This window comes from Bufo bufo, chromosome 4 (genome assembly GCF_905171765.1).
Source record: "Bufo bufo chromosome 4, aBufBuf1.1, whole genome shotgun sequence".
Taxonomy (NCBI): domain Eukaryota; kingdom Metazoa; phylum Chordata; class Amphibia; order Anura; family Bufonidae; genus Bufo; species Bufo bufo.
This window is the reverse complement of record NC_053392.1, coordinates 347,325,697-347,343,748: the sequence shown is the minus strand read 5'-3', so window position 1 is coordinate 347,343,748 and position 18,052 is coordinate 347,325,697. Positions and strand designations below refer to the sequence as shown.

Below are 18,052 nucleotides of genomic sequence, written 5' to 3'. Positions count from 1 at the left end.
TATGGAGGCCTACAGTATGACATCCAACCCTCACGCTGGGTCTCATAGGCAATGGTCAGTGTAATACTGACAGTCACAATACATTACAATACACAATGAATTGTCATGCAATATGCACTGTAGAACTCACATTAGACTGCTGAAGACAGATTGGCTGCAGCTGTCACTTGCCTTATACTAGTAAATCACCACTGCAGTTTTTAAATAAGCAGTGGCAGAAGGACTGGACCAAGTCTGCAGAGGATGGGGCTGGAGAAAGGGGTGAGAATACCATGATTTTTTATTTTAAGCTATTGGACGGCTTGTCTAAGATTATTTATCTGCTTTAATGGTGTACACCTAGGATCTAGTGGTTACTCACCTCTCTAGGATCCAGCATTGTCCTTGCCATAACTTACTATCTGCTCCTTGCACTGATCATACAGATAAGTATGATAGGGAGATTATCTCTATGATCAGGCAGAGAGACTCAGAAGCACTCTCCTCGGTCATTAAGGGGAGAGTGACTGTGTGCTGAGGGCCACCCTTGCTAAGAGGGTCAATATCAACCAGTTATGACCCCGTTGCAATCCTTATAACTACAACACTGCTGCAGCCCTATTTATTGCATTGCACCAATACAGCAGTGCTTACTTCTAACAAGTTGTTCCTGTTAAGGCTTTCATGAACTTCAGTTAGTAAAGACCGAGCAAGTGGTAGATATTAAGTTATGTTTTAATCTAAATATCAATTTAGCAGCATGAATTTAATCCAAGTTGCTCTATTGTTATACTCCTGTAATATTTATTCACCTTACCTGACTTGGCGAGAAGTCAAACCATTTTTTACAAACTCCATTTGTGCACAAAACCTTATCTAGAGCATTAGCTATTGCTAAAACTGCCAGATGTGTACTGTACGTTTTGCTCCATTCAATATTTTTCACCAAGTAGTCATCATTTGCGAAAGAGAAATTATCCATTTGGCATGCAAATGGAGACTTAAGTTCTAAAGAATCATTAAAACTACAGTTTGCAGAAGATGATTTAACACACTGCAGATATTCCCTATATTCTTCTGTACAGTCAAATCTTAATTCTTTATATTCTTCTAGAAAATGATTAACGGCTCCATGGCCTAAAGATTGCAAGTTGCTTAGATAGTCTTCAAATCCTATAACATGGCCCATTTTGAAATTTATTCCAAGAAAAGTACCAGCTTTTTCAATGTTTTTGATACTCATAACGTCCTTTGAGTTCGACCAGCTGTCACTGGCAATCCAAATTTTGGAAATATTCAGTTTAATACATTCTTGAATAAGGTTGGCGACAATGGGATCTTTTGCAATTACAATTACAACTTCTGTAGAACTGCCTCTGATGCTAGATAATGCACTTTCTAAATAATCTTTCAGAAGGGGATGACCTGCATAGGATGGCACTGGATTGGAGAAGGCTGTGCATATACCTTCTAGTTTAAAAAGACCATTCAAAAGTTCCTGAGCAGATCGGCCATACTGATCATCACTTGAAATGATTCCCACCCAGTTCCATTGAAATGTTTTTATTAGTTCCACAATTGCTCTTGTTTGATGTGTATCACTTGGGATGGTTCGTAAAAATGAAGGGAACCTTATTTTATCACTTAAGGTAGGAGCAGATGACGCTGGGCTTATCTGTATAAAGTAAAAAGATTAATTCAATTATTTTCATGTCATAAAGCTTATTGATAAAATAGTGTAACAAATAGCATGTAACAAAGTAAACATATATAAAAAACCATTTCAGTACCACATCAAAACGAGATCAATGTACAAATTCCAAACACAAATCATGTGAAAACAATGTTTCGAGTATGAGTGCCACAGGCAGAAATACCGGCACTTACGCACCTTGGCATGCTATCCATCTTTGGGCCCTTTTAGACGGACACCCTCCGGGGCTGGATCTGCAGAGGTAATTATACTTACCTGCTGGGTTGCAACTCCTTCGCTCCACTGTTTACAGGGGAGGATTTACAATAGACCCTCTTGATGGCTGCAGGCCAGGTGCATAATGATCTGATGCTCAACGGCCGCAGGTGCCCTCCTGAACTCAACTGTATTACTGTTCTCATGATGTTAATACAGTTGAATACTGTGATGAGGGCGGAAGTATTTTGTGCTGTCCTGTGGTATTTGGTTCTGTTGGGGCGGTATTCAGTACTGCACTATGATATTGCAGGCCCCGCCTACTTTGGTTGTTCATGCCTACTTGTTTTGGCCTGTCTTCTGTCAGTTTGAACTCATCTACAACACGGGGCCACGTTTAGTTTTTTTTCCAGAGCCACTTTAAGTTCCCAATCTGCCCCTGCCTGCTTACATCCAGTATCACATGACTACTGCAGTTAACGACTGGCCGCAGAGGTGATGTGTCCCCCTTGCGTCATGTGACCCACTGATGTGACGCATAGGGGAGATGTCACCGATGGTATCATTCACTGGCTGTAGCAGCACATTTTTTATAATTAAGACAATGTGGAAAAGTAGAATTTGAGAGGAAAATCCAATGTGTTTCTCTGTTCAATAAAGGAGGTTTCCCCCTCTGACCATTGGATTAACTCTCTTCACACTAAAACATATGAGACCTTATAAATCTTCATTATGTGCAGCAGAAAAAAATATTTTGCTAGATTTTGTGGTTTTTTTATTTGTGCCATCTGCATCCCTAATTACATTCATTTTGGAAGGCCCTGAGGGGTATGGGGTCCCAATTCTCGTGATTTGTGATTTGCTCACAAACTAATGGTTATCCCCTAACCTGTGGATAGTGAATGACTTGTGACAACCCGGATACCCCTTTAATAAGGTCTTAAGTTGTGAGGCTATGTAATAATTAAAATAATTATGCAAACTAAAGTCAGTAGGACTTTAGTCCTACTTGCGTATGGGCACACGCCTATGTTGTAATTAGAGATGAGTGAAGTTGAAAATTTTGATTTGTCTGCTTCACAAAAGGCATTTCTTTGTATGAAGAGGGCGCAATGACGGGGAATGGCGATGGGCCACCCCTCGTTGTTGAACCCCTCAGATGCCGTGTTCATTGCTGATCGTGGCATCTGAGATTAACATTTAACTCTTTCAGGGGTTAATTCAGTAAAAAAAAAAATACTCAACTTATCCATTTGATTGAGTAGAGGCCACTGCAGCCATCTTAATTGAAGACACCCCGCAAAATCTTGCGCTGTCACCGCGTGTGAGATTTTGCGCGGTATCTTTAAACAAGATGGGCGCAGCAGCCTCTTCATGCGCAAATGGAGGAGGTGAGGATATATATGTTTGTTTTTGTTTTTACCACCAATGAAATTGATTTGTTACCACGAAGCGGGAGGAAATTCGGCTTTATGGCGAATCAAATTTTTCCTGAAATTTGGATCAAATTCCACCTATGATACTTCGATTTGCTCAACACTAGTTGTAATACATATTGCAACTTGCAGTGAACCAACATTTTAGCAGATTAACTTGAGCCCTAGGAGTAATGTCTTACTCCTACTGCATTTATTTAACTGGAAACGGATAAAATAGGGGAATTGTTAATATATCAAAAAAACTCAGTTATAAAGAGTTATAAAGATGCTCATGTAATTAAAAAAGGGGACCACCTACATGGGCTGTCCCTGTGACACCAGCTTAGTCCTATTATCATCACTCGGGCATAATGTTGATTTATCCCACTTGATGAGCATGCAGGGAAATTTGTTTTACATGGTCATGGTGGTGTATATGTAGTTTTTTTTAAAACCAATACTGATTCAAATCAAGTCCGAAGTAATATTTATGAATAAAGTTTCAGATATATTTATCAAATACCTATATACTGATAGTCCTACTGCCTTTATTTAACTGGGAAAGAGTAGACCAAAAATGATCAATGTGATTTAGCCATCAATGCAATTATGCCAGTTGTCACATCCTTTATATTAAGTCAAGTGTATTCATACCTGTGGTATTAGATAAAGGCTGAGTATCTGCGAAATAGCAATGGAAATTTCTGAATAAATTTCTCCTACAACTGCTTTGACGGGCCCTGGGTTTTCTCTATTGCTGCAGTTTGAATCATTTTGTCTCATTGCAGAATCTGGAATAAACTTTAATGTTGATTCAACGGCCTTTAAAGGATAAGAACATGTGTCATATATCTCATAACCCAATTTAATTCCTTGGAGTAAGGTGGAATTATTAATCTTTTCAATGGCATAGATCATGGAAAAAGCTTCAATCATGCTTCGTACATAAAACCTGGAATAAACAAAAATAAAAAGTCAAAAAAAAACCACGGGAAATTTATCATAAAGATAATATTATTATTGAGTCTGCATTAGCGTACTTTGCACCTAATTTATCAAATTACACACAACGTTTGTTAAATTCGGTGCATCTTTAAACCTAACACTTTGGGGGTAATGTATCAAGATGCAACTTTTTGGCCTTTTTTGGAGTGTTTACTTGGTTTGAAGCTAGTCTTTTTGCAGCCAATTTTCAAAATGTTGAATTTGTTACAGCTTTTATATTAGATTTTGTATGTTTGTACACCACCGGAACACTGGCATACACTTTTGAAAATTTGGCTAAATCTGGCTAAAAATGTAGCTAAACCATAAACCATCTGTTCGTCCTTTATTAAATACAAAAATTCAGCAAATGCATTACAAATTTTGGACAAAAGCAAACTCTACAGACAAAACAGGCAAAATCACTCCATATTTTTTTTGTGCAGCACACTTTATACATCACCCCCTTAGTCTACAAATGCTGCAACAGTTTTTTTTAATGCCATCTCCCTACTGGAATGACTGGAGCAACTTTTTGGTTGATTTTCTTCAAATAATCACAGTGATAAATCTAGAGTGAAATCCCTTAATATGACCAAGCATGGGCAGCATGGTGGCGTAGTGGTTAGCACTGGTGTCTTGCAGCATTGGACTCCTAGGTTTGAATCTGACCAAGGACAACATCTGCATGGAGTTCATATGTTCTTCCTGTGTTTGCGTAGGTTTCCTCCCAAATACATACTAATGTGGAACTTGGATTGTAAGCCCCATTTGGAATGCTACATATGTCATTGAAATATTAAATAACCATGCCAACTTTTCAAAATTGGAGTGAATGGTATAAAAATACAAAGAGTTGTACAAAAAAGCTAAAAATTTCCTAAACCGACTTTTTGAAGCCAGGATTCTGGAGTGTAGAGTGTGATAAATTCCTTCCATTCGATATATCTGCTTTTATTAATGTCTTGCAAGAACTGGTTTAGTGTAGTGATAATAACAGCACCAAAACAATTCATACAAACAATATCTTCTGCTGCTGTTCGTTCTTTTTTGATGTAAGGGTTCTGCCAGAAAATATGCAGGTGTGGATTTTTTCAAAGGAGCGATTTTGATGTGGATTTTGTAGTGGATTTCTGTGCAGAGTACATCCCCCATTGACATTAATGGAAAAATCCTGCATTTGCATGGCAGAATGTTATACCGAAGCAGAGCACGTATAATGGGGGAAGTCTTTATGTGGCATATTTTCTGGCTGAATTTTCTAAAATGGTTTAATTCTTTTCTTCCTAATTACCACCCTTTTAAAAAATGTAAATAGGTCAAAACTGAACTGATTAATTTCTTAATATTTTCTTGATATGGGCTATAGCTCTGCTTCTTTTTTGCACTAGGAAAGGAATTTTCTTTTTAGATATCACCATACCTAGCTTTCCAGCAAGTAAACTCTACCCCATTGTACTATGCTGATTATCCAGCTTACATTTTGCGATGGTTGAAAGGAATATATCTTTGAAAGCCAAATTCTTTCCTGTTAAGGAAACCTCAGAGGCACCTCAACCTCAGAGGTATATCTGGATAACTATTATAAAAAATAAAAAAAAGCGATGCAGGGAAAATCACATCTCCAGGCAGTTCTGGTTTTGTTTTTACAGTAATTCTTAAGGACTTATTGTTCATTGAGAGTTGATTGTTAATGGACAAGTAGTTTTGTGCATAAAAACATAGCTCCCCTGTTTGTCATGTGTTTTGTGCAGACCTCACAGAAGTCTTGGCCATAGAATGGCTACTGATGGAGGGTGATGTGACCAGGCAAATCACCTCTACGTGATGCCTCTTCCATCTCTATTTGGACTGTTGGCAGTTTGGTGCAAGTGAAGTGTGTTTGGATGGAGATTACTGAGTAATGTGTGACCATCTTATGGATAGGACCTCTATGCTGATTGGTATTATTTTTGGGTACATATGACTTTTTGATTGCTTGGTATTACACTTTTTGTGATAAAATGTGACAAAAAATGGCTTTTTTTTACAGTTTTTATATATATTTTTTTTTTTCACAGTGTTGACCAGACAAGGTGGATCATGGGACATTTTTATATATCAGGTTGTTACGGACACAGCAATACCTATTCTATTTTTTACAATTTTATATGTCTCTTTTTATGAGGAAGGAGCTTTTTTTATTGAACTTTAAAAAAAATGTTATTGTTAAAAACACTTTAATTTCACTTTTATAATTTTTTATTTTTGTCCCACTATGGGACTTCAACATTTCAGGGTCTGATCCCTGTTTTAATACAGCACAATACATCTGTATTGTGCTGTATTGAACTGTCAGTGCCCTAGGGCTTGTTCACACGACTGTTGTCCCTCCGTTGCCGTATTGCGGCCCGCATGCGGTGGGTCTGCAATACACGAGCACTTGAATGGGTCTGCAAATCCGGAGATGTGGTGCAGAATAGAACGAAAGCACAGAATGGAACCCCACGGAAGCGCTACGGAGTGCTTCCTGGGGTTTCGTTCCATGCCTCTGCACCGCAAAAAGATAGAAATTGCTCTATCTATTTGCAGAACGGAGGGATCGCGGACCCTTTAAAGTGAGCGGGTCCGCGATCCGCATGCGGCTGGCCCACGGTCGGTGCCCGTGCATTACGGACCACAAATTGCGGTCCACAGCACGGGCACGGCGGGGCAACGGTCGTGTGAATGAGCCCTTACACTGTAAGATGCTGATAGTTGCCTAGGAGACCCAGCCCTGGGGCTGGATCTCTTGGGCTTCCTTAGCTGGCAGTCCCGATGCCTGTGCAAGTCCCGAGCCTCATTGCGGCTTCCATAGCAACCATCGGGTCCCCGTCACCGCAGCACAGGGACCCGATGGGGATGTACAAGCTTCCGCAAACCCCCTGTCTGCCGCAGTCAGGGGGTTAATCCACCGGCATCAGTGTTTTCACCAATGCTGGCAGATACAGCAGGGGCCCGGTTGTCAGTATCAGCAGGGCCCCTGCTGATGATCGCAGCAGCGCGTGTGGGGAAGCTGGTTAACCCTAGGATAGTAATGCTAGTCCTAAGGCGTTAAGTACCGGCCAATTAGGACGAGCATTCTCGTGCAAGGTCCTGCAGGTGTTAAGACCTCAAGTACACTGTAGAGCTCAGTGCATTCAGATCCCCTAAATCATAATTGCCAGTAGGAGGTCAGGAAGACATTTTTCAGTCATATGGCAAATTAGTCTGCGTATTATGTTTTTTGCTTTCCTTTGGATCAAGTAAGGTTTTCTAAACACAGAATGTTGTACTTGATGAGCCTTATATTAACCCCTTCACTACTGGGACACTTTTCACCTTAAATCCCAGGCTGATTTTTGCAAATCTGACGTGTCACTTTGTGGTAATAACTTTGGAATGCTTTTACTTATCCAAGCTATTCTGAGATTGTTTTCTCATGCCACATTGTACTTAATGACAGTGGTAAATCTGAGTAGATATATTTCACCTTTATTTATAAAATAATCCAAAATTTACAAAATTTTCAACAAAATTTACAAAACCATTTTTTTAGCACCAATTCAGTTATAAAGTGATTTTGTGGGGCTTACGGTACATAATAGAAACCACCCATAAATGACCCTATTTTAAAAACTACACCCCTCAAGTTATTCAAAACTGATGTTACAAACTTTGTTAACCCTCAAGGTGTTCCACAAGAATTAAAGGAAAATGGAGGTTAAATTTCAAAATTTCACTTTTTTGGTAGATTTCTTATGTTAATAAATTTTTTCTTTCAACACAGCAAGGGTTAACAGCAAAATAAACCTCAATATACATTACTCTGATTCTGCAGTTTACAGAAATACCCCATACATGGCAGTGGTCTGCAGGAAAAGAGCGCCATATGGATTTTGGCAGATTTTGATTGATTGGTTTGCGTGTGCCATTGGTTTTTATTTTTTAAGTGATTGTCTTATGTGGGGACTCATTTTTTGCAGGATGAGATCATTGTTTGACTGGTACCATTTTGGGGTACATGAGACTTTTTGATCACTTGGTATTACACTTTTTGTGAGGCAAGGTGAAAAAAAATGGCTGTTTTGGCATAGTTTTTTTATTTTTTTTCTAGCATTCACCTGAGGGGGCATATAATGTGATATTGTTATAGAGCAGGTGGTTATGGTTATTTTAATTTTTGTTAAGTTTTACACAGTAAAAGCATTGTTGAATAGAATAAAATCTTGTTATTGTGTTGCCATTTTCTAAGAGCCCTATTTTCATAATTTTTTGTGGCTATTGTCTTAGGTAGGGGCTCATATTTTGCGGGATGAGATGATGGTTTAATTAGTACCATTTTGGCTAAATCCGCCTTTTTGATCGCTTTTCTGACACTGTTTTTATTTTTTTATTTTTACGGCGTTCACCTGACGGAGTGGATCATTGGATATTTTTATAGAGCCGGTCAATACAGATGCGGCGATATCTATTTTTTTACAAATTTTTTATTACTTTATTTTGGTGAAAAGACCCCTTCTTTTTTTTTTTTTTACTTGAAACTTTAAATATTTTTGGGTAAAACTTCTATTTTCACTTTACTTTTTGTCCCACTTTGGGACTTCAACTTTTGGGGGTCTGATCCTCTTTACTATGCATTACAATACTTCTGTATTGTAATGCATTGGCTGTAAATGTAATACAAGTGTAATACACTTACGGCCTTTCTGCCTGTGAGATACAGGGGGCTGGATCTCACAGGCTGTCACGGAAGGCAGCCACAATGCCTAAGGAAGGCATCGGGCTGCCTTCCCTGCCATTGGGTCCCCGTCCCAGCAGCGCGGAGACCCGATGGCCACCCCGAACCTGGCAGGATACCACATGTGCCGCGGTCAGCGCTGAACACAGCAGTGGAAGGGTTAATGCACCGACATTGGTGTTTTTACCAATGCCAGTGCATACAGCAGGGGTCTGGCTACCAGTGACTGCCTACCCCTGAAGCTGATCGGGCGGGTGCAGCACCTGCATGGCGATGGGATTTGTGACCCTGATACCAGCGCTGTACATGTAAGGCGCTAGTTTCCTACAGGTTAAATAAGTGTGCATATAAATTATATAACAAATAACAAAAATGTATAATGTGATAGCAAAAAAGGTATCCCTATATAAATCAGATTTGCATTAGGTTCTGTTGACATCAAATGCATCTGCCAACCATTATATAATGTGCATTGCCAACTAAGCATTATGATAGTTTCTGGGGAGGTGGTCCCCCACCAAATTTTTACCCAACATCCTTTATCTAAACCTATTATTTAAGATCTTACAATTTACATATTTAATGGAAGTACATTACCTATATGTAAATGACACATTTTAGATAAGATTTCAATAACTATGATTATCTTATGAACATATTACCACTTACCTGTCACACAGGAAAGGATTGTTTTCAGTTTTCTCTACTAAATTTGATACCGCTTTATGGATAGGAAACAGTCCTCCAATCATAATGTCTCCTGGTAGATAAGCTGCAGCGTCTTCAGTAATGTTATACATCTGCACAGGTGTCCAGCAGAGACCTATAGAAATTATATGAAGAAGCCGGTTCATGGTGATTGTGAGTTGTGTGAAACACAGGCTGGACTCAGAAAAATATATGCCAGTGTGTTCTCTCTGGTACATTTAGGCCTTAGGCAATGGCCGTGTGCAAGAGGCCTTTCTGTAACAATTCTGGTTTTTCCTCTTTAAAGAATAAAGCTTATTCCCCTTAGGTAGAAACTCAACCTATCCAGTCCTGCATCATCATGACATACTAGTCTAGAATTTATTCTTGTAGTCAATTCTTGAAATTACTAGAAAACTTGTTTTCATATTTTACATAATGACAAGTTATAGAATAACAAAAGGACATTACGGACAATAATCAGGGAAACGTTAAAACATTTAGGCTGGGTTCACACTTGAGCGCACTTCATATGCGCGTTTTTGTCGCGCGTTTTTACGCGCGTTTTTTGCAATAGTAAACGCGCGTTTGACGCGCGTTTGTGTGATTGACTGCAGTGTCCTATGGCCACAAACGCGCGTCAAAATGCCCCAAAGAAGCTCAAGAACTTGTTTGAGCGTAGGGCGTTTTTCAGCGCGTTCAAACGCGCTGTAAAACGCTCAAGTGAGAACCAGGGCCATAAGGAAGCATTGGTTTTCATGTGTTAAGCGTTTTACAGCGCGTTTGAACGCGCTGTAAAACGCTCAAGTGTGAACCCAGCCTTATTCTAATACACATTAAATAATTAGATTTTTCCACATATTTAGTTCAGCCACGCAATCATATAGAAACATATGATGTAGGGGGATATTTCTCAAATAGAAAATATCAGCAAAAGTCACAACTCCACGCCAGGCAACCTCCTACTTTTACACATATAGGTGTAAACCACATTACCATCAAGTCAAATATATTATAAAGGTGCTTCATTTCATAAATTTGGCACAGGCCTACAAAGCAAAGACAGACTTTGGCTGGGTTCACACGGGCGTCACGTTTTGGCTCCGCCTGCGTCCCCGGTGCATTGCGGCAAACCTGTGCGAGTAGGTACGCAATTGCAGTTCAGTTTTTATCGCAAGAGTGCAATGCGTTTTGCACGCACGTGATAAAAAACTGACTGTGGTACCCAGCCCCGAACTTCTTCCCTGAAGTTCAGGTTTGGGTTTGGTGTTGTGTAGATGTAATTATTTTCCCTTATAACATGGTTATAAGGGAAAATAATACCATTCTTTGATACAGAATGCTTAGTAGAAGGTCAATTGAGGGTTAAAAAATAAAATAAAAATTAACTCACCTCCTCCAATTGATCGCGTAGCTTCCGGTCTCCTGTTCTTTCTTCAGGACCTGTCAAAGGACCTGTGGTGATGTGACTGAACTCATCACATGGTCCAATCACATGGTCCATCACCACGGTGATGGACCATGTGATGTGACGCTACCACAGGTCCTTTAGCCGGCAGCTCATGATTAAAGAAGTAAGAAGAGATCGGCAACTACGTGATCAAGAGGAGGAGGTGAGTTAATTTTTTTATATTTTTTAAACCTCAATTGACCTTCTACTAAGCATTCTGTATTAGGAATGCTATTATTTTCCCTTATAACCATGTTATAAGGGAAAATAATAAAATTTACACAACACCGATCCCAAACTCGAACTTCTGTGAAGAAGTCCAGGTTCGGGTCTGGGTACCAAACATGCCGATTTTTCTCACACGCGTGCAAAACGCATTAAAACGCTTTGCACTTGTGCGGAAAAATCTTGCATTTTCCCCGCAATGCACCTGCATCCTATCCGGCCCTCACACGCAACGCTCGTGTGAAAGAGGCCTTAGATTCTATTACTTTGTGGAGGCAGCGGGCCAGCATTGTGGCTCAATGGCTAGCACTCTGGGCTTATAGCTCTGGAACTTATACAGGTTAAATTGATTTAAAGATCAAAAAGGACTCAAATCGCAATCTTGCTCGGAGCGCAGCAGGTCTATGGTGATGTAGGTTCCAATTCACACTAAGTCCAAAGTTCTATAAGTGAGACTGCGCAGCTCATACACCACCGATGGGAATATACACAGTCAGACTTGAAGCAGAGAATCTTCTTCACATGTATTTAATCACTGGGCTTGCGGTCCGGCTCCAACAGCTATTCACTCTATTTCCTAGATGTCGTACGGAAAGAGCTTGACATAGTGAAGTACCGCAAGTATTTCATTAATCACACATTTATTGGTATACTCACAAGGTTAAAATTGATCAGCACATATAAAATCATATGGAGTATTGTTTCAGTTTTTCACCTGCCCGACCCAGGTTTCGCTTTTGCTTGCTTCGTCAGGGGCAACTCTATGTTTTAATTCCCAACCGCGCTTTTATATTTATGTGGGAGTTATCGACATTCATCCAGCTTCACTAAAAAACAGCCTGGACTTACTTATACTCCTCCTTACTAATATACTACAAAATCATAAAAACAATCTTCTTAAAAGCTTATAGCTAAAATATGTTTTTCATACAAATAATTGAGACCTTTTACTAACATATATTTCATACTTCAATATAGCCTACCTATATGCATTATTAACCCATTCATATAGAGAACATAATTAATTTGGTCTGTGTTCACATTGCTCATGAACCGCATCTATCTAAAACACTTGAAATTGTATCTATACCTCATTTACAATTATTTAATAGCAATATAATTCTTCCCTTTATCCCAAATTTTCCTCTTTTATCCACAACATACACAAACTTATTAGACACTGTTCACATTCATAAATAGACTTGTCTTTGGACTTCTTTTACTAACTATTTTGTTTTTAACCTGTAAGGCAGGTTTTGATGTCAAACTCTATGTTAAAACTATTTGGTTGCAGTGTTCCTAACCGATAAATCCATTCCACTTCTTTTCTGTAAATTTTTACCACTGGATCTTCCCCTCTCCACTTAGTTTGTATTTTCTCCAGGCCCACAAATTTCAGACCCTGTGGGTTTTTATCGTGTATCTGTTTAAGGCCTCATGCACACGACCGTATGGCTTTTTCAGTGTTTTGCGGTCCGTTTTTCACGGATCCGTTGTTCCGTTTTTTGTTTCCGTTGTGTTTCCGTTTTTGTTCCGTTTTTCCGTTCCGTTTTTCCGTATGGCATATACAGTATACAGTAATTACATAGATAAAATTGGGCTGGGCATAACATTTTCAATAGATGGTTCAGCAAAAAACGGAACGGAAACGGAAGACATACGGATGCATTTCCGTATGTGTTCAGTTTTTTTGCGGACCCATTGACTTGAATGGAGCCAAGCACCGTGATTTGCGGACAAGAATAGGACATGTTCTATCTTTTCACGGCACGGAAATACTGAAATACTGAAACGGAATGCACACGGAGACACTTCAGTATTTTTTGCTGAACCATTGAAATGAATGGTTCAGTATATGTTCCGTATACTGAACTCAAAAAACGTCCAGTATACTGAACGCAAAATACTGTCGTGTGCATGAGCCCTAAGGCTAGGTCTACACAACGACATTTTGTTGCACCAATGTCATGCAACAATTTTTATAATGGCAGTCTATGGTGTCAAACCGCAACATGCAACCTGCTGCGACTGCGACGCAACAGTCGCAGAAAATCCATTTGAGATGGATTTTTCTGCGACTGTCGTGTCGCAGTATGTCGCATGTTGCAGTGCGACACCATAGACTGCCATTATAAAAATTGTCGCGCGACATTGGTGCAACAAAATGTTGCGCGACAAATGTTGCAGTGTAGTTGTGCCCTATCTGTCGTGCGACTTATTGTCGCGCAACAAATGTCACCGTGTAGACCTAGCCTAAAGTGTACAGAAACTCTATGGGCTAGATTTATCATTAGCTCAGGTCAGAATAATGGAGTGAAAAAGTCCCAAAAAAAGTCCCAAACGCTAAAACTGCGCACAAATTTGCGACTTTTTTCTGCTCTGCACTATGCTCGCCAGTTTTCTGCAAGTGGGCGTGTTTTCTTATGTAAATGAATCTCTAGACAGATTTACTATTGGGACTATTTAAAAAGTCGCAAAAAAGTCGCAATTTTACTCCAGTGAGGACCATGCTTATCTTATGAGACTTTTTAATAGAACATGCGACTTTTTCATAAAAACGTGCGACTTTTTCGTAAAGATGTGCGACTTTTGTAAAGCTGCTTACTGACGGATAAACTGCTACCGTCAAACCACATTTATTACAGTCTTGAAGGGCCGATCATAAATCTGACTTGGCTAAAACTGACTTTAGCCATATGTTAAAGTGGAGTGAGCTGTCAGAGTAATGATAAATCTGGCCCTATGTGTCTCTACACCTTTTTTTATGTTCCGTATGTGTGTTTTTAACTTCCTTAGTGTTCTCCCTACATACTGGAGGCCACATGGGCACTCCAGCATGTAGATGACCTCCATACTCTCACAGGTAAGGTTTTCCTTTTATCTTGAAACACAAGACATTGCTCCACAGAAACCGGTAGTAAACTGGTGAAAACAGCCTTCATTACACAATTTAGTAACAATGCAGAGCTTATTAAGAATGCTATACGTAAAAATTGGCCCGTCTTGAAAAATTACCCAGTACTTGGAGGATTAATTCCCAATAATCCTACTGTTATTTTTAGAAGAGCTCCAAACATTAAAGAAAATTTGGTACATAGTCAATTACCTATAACACAGCGGAAAAATAATAAACATCTATTTGCATGGTGCGGTTTCTGTGGAGCTTGCAGAAATCGCACCAAGAAAAACTGAGGAGGTGACCTCTAGGAGCAATGTCTCGTGTTTCAAGATAAAAGGAGAACCTTACCTGTGAGAGTATGGGGGTCATCTACATGCTGGAGTGCCCATGTGGCCTCCAGTATGTAGGGAGAACACTAAGGCCCCTTTCACACAGGCGAGTATTCCGCGCGGATGCGATGCGTGAGGTGAACGCATTGCACCCGCACTGAATACAGACCCATTCATTTCTATGGGGCTGTGCACACGAGCGGTGATTTTCATGCATCACTTATGCGTTGCGTGAAAATCCAGGCATGCTCTATATTCTGCGTTTTTCACGCAACGCAGGCCCCATAGAAGTGAATGGGGTTGCGTGAAAATTGCAAGCATCCGCAAGCAAGTGCGGATGCGGTGCGATTTTCACGCACGGTTACTAGGAGACGATCGGGATGGAGACCCGATCATTATTATTTTCCCTTATAACATGGTTGGTTATAAGGAAAAATAATAGCATTCTGAATGCAGAATGCAAATTAAAATAGGGCTGGAGGGGTTAAAAAATAAATTAAAAAAACTTAACTCACCTTAGTCCACTTGCTCGCGTAGCCCGGCATCTCCTTGTGTCTCCTTTGTTGAATAGGACTTGTGGTGAGCATTAAATACAGTTACAGGACCTTTGATGACGTCACTCCGGTCATCACATGGTACGTCACATGATCTTTTACCATGGTGATGGATCATGTGATGACCGGAGTGACGTCATCAAAGGTCCTTTACCCAGGTCCTAAAGAAAGAATACAGAAGGAGATGCCGGCTGCGCTATCAAATGGACTAAGGTGAGTTAAAAAAAAATTTAATTTTTTTTTAACCCCTCCAGCGCTATTTTACTTTGCATTCTGTATTCAGAATGCTATTATTTTCCCTTATAACCATGTTATAAGGGAAAATAATAATGATCGGGTCTCCATCCCGATCGTCTCCTAGCAACCGTGCGTGAAAATCGCATCGCATCCGCACTTGCTTGCGGATGCTTGCGATTTTCACGCAACCCCATTCACTTCTATGGGGCCTGCGTTGTGTGAAAAACACTGAATATAAAGCATGCTGCGATTTTCACGCAACGCATAAGTGATGCGTGAAAATCACCGCTCATGTGAACAGCCCCATAGAGAATGAGAATGAGAATACAGACCCGATCATTGTTATTTTCCCTTATAACATGGTTATAAGGGAAAATAATAGCATTCTGAATACAGAATGCAAAGTAAAATAGGGCTGGAGGGGTTAAAAAAATAATAATAATAATTTAACTCACCTTAGTCCACTTGCTCGCGTAGCCCGGCATCTCCTTGTGTCTCCTTTGTTGAATAGGACCTGTGGTGAGCATTAAATACAGTTACAGGACCTTTGATGACGTCACTCCAGTCATCACATGGTACGTCACATGATCTTTTACCATGGTGATGGACAGGGATGGACTGGGACAATAAAGTGGCCCTGGACTTCAGCCAGACCGGCCCACTTTATTTTTCCCAAACACACTCAAAAAAAAACATAAGTAAAAACATTCCACTGTAAGTATAAGTATGTTTCCATCTCCTCTGTCATCTACTATCTCATGCGTTATGTCTTCTCCTCTCTCTAATCCTCTGTCTTTTTTCAGAACTTCTCTCTCTTGTCTACACTCATGTTCCTGCTCATCTCCTCTATCGTCTTCACATTCATCGCCTGCCTCATGCTCCCTCTCCTCTCCACTCTCCTCTATTGTGGACCCAGCCTGAGAATAGACATATAGTAAGTCACAACTGTAGGCTAAATATGTTCCATAAAGTCCACAAATCTGTATGTGGTTTAAGAAGGAATAAATAATAATGTCTGACTTACCATAGCAGTCAGGCCCGCACTGCTCTCAGCTTTTGCGGACGTTCCAGCAAATAATGCATCTAATTTTACACATTTAGTGGCATCTGCCTCAAGTGCTTGCCATTTTTTGTCTCTTAACTTCTCGGCTCCTCCCTTACGTTTAGTCTTGTGTTTTAACATGTTTGTTGTTGCAAGTCACACCTAATGGCAATAGGTAACACTTGTTGTTAACCTTACTTGCTGACGCTGTGGTGGTGGCACTGAATTATCGCTGTACTTGTACACTTTCTCGTTCCTCCTCGTTCCTCCTTGGCGGCGCTGGCTCCGCCTCCTCTTGTTGCTTGAACGGGCTCGGCTCCTCCCATACTCCTCCTCTCCTCCCGCATACGGCCGTGAGCGTGACCCCTGAGATACCTCACGTCGCTGGGAGGTGATCAGGGCCGCTCTAAACATAGGAGGAGGCGGAGCCGGAGGGAAGTGGCAGGCCAGCGCAGCTTGATGGACGCCGGTCATTGGCTGACGGCGCCGCCGACGCCAGCCGCCAGGTAAATGAATCAAAATCACACAGAAAATGACAGTGATTGACAGCCGGCCCATAATTCGATCGGCCCACCGGGATTCTCCCGGTACTCCCGATGGCCAGTCCATCGCTGGTGATGGATCATGTGATGACCGGAGTGACGTCATCAAAGGTCCTGTAACTGTATTTAATGCTCACCACAGGTCCTATTCAACAAAGGAGACAGAAGTAGATGCTGGGCCGCGATCAAGTGGACTAAGGTGAGTTAAATTATTATTTATTTATTTTTAACCCCTCTAGCGCTGTTTTACTCTGTATTCAGAATGCTATTATTTTCCCTTATAACCATGTTATAAGGGAAAATAATACAATCTACAGAACACCGATCCCAAGCCCGAACTTCTGTGAAGAAGTTCGGGTTTGGGTACCAAACATGCGCGATTTTTCTCACGCGCGTGCAAAACGCATTACAATGTTTTGCACTCGCGCGGAAAAATCGCGGGTGTTCCCACAATGCACCCGCACATTTTCCCACAACGCCCGTGTGAAAGAGGCCTAATTTTCCTCTTCTCACAGACAGATGCAGTTGCTACGGATACTCTCAGAATATGGTAACACAAATGCAATTTTTCTTATTATTTAAAAAAAAAGCATTTTTATTGTGAAAAAGTAAAATAAAAAACTGTAGCAAAAAATAAAACTATATATATGTGATAATGCCATATTTGTACTGAACTGATTTTTTTGCCACAAAATGGTTCTATTAGAAAGAAATATCACTTGATGTCACGAATCAGCGGGTGTGAACCCACTGGGCCACGTGTCCTACCTCCTCTAAAGGGAATTGTCTAAGTGAACCCCTCGATCTTCACAGTACCCCTGATGGTGGGGATAGACTTTCCCGAGAGGAACACCAGGTCGCTACCTCTTGAGGAGGATAAGCACACGAGGCAGCTGGTCCAGGCGGACCAGGAGGTACCTGAGAAAGGTACCAGAGGTACAGACATCGTCAGCAGGCTGAGTCGTTACCAGGAGCAACAGTGCAGGACCAAAGGATGAGGCAGAGGTGAAGTCAGACAGGCAATAGGTCAGGGCAGGCGGCAAAGGTACAGGTCAGTCA

At 40.6% G+C, this 18,052-nt stretch overlaps 1 protein-coding gene across 1 annotated transcript in view; it reads right to left on the bottom strand.

Moving 5' to 3' along the window:
- LOC120999207 (G-protein coupled receptor family C group 6 member A-like) overlaps positions 1 to 16,592 on the bottom strand; it is a 57,698-nt gene extending 41,106 nt beyond the window's left edge. The window contains exons 1-5 of the mRNA XM_040430081.1: positions 16,434 to 16,592; positions 16,233 to 16,326; positions 9,698 to 9,851; positions 3,961 to 4,258; positions 797 to 1,654 (exon numbers count right to left, since the gene is read on the bottom strand). Coding sequence (XP_040286015.1) covers positions 797 to 1,654; positions 3,961 to 4,258; positions 9,698 to 9,851; positions 16,233 to 16,326; positions 16,434 to 16,592 — 1,563 coding nt within the window. The remainder of the gene's footprint in view (positions 1 to 796; positions 1,655 to 3,960; positions 4,259 to 9,697; positions 9,852 to 16,232; positions 16,327 to 16,433) is intronic.
- Positions 16,593 to 18,052: the final 1,460 nt, after the last annotated feature.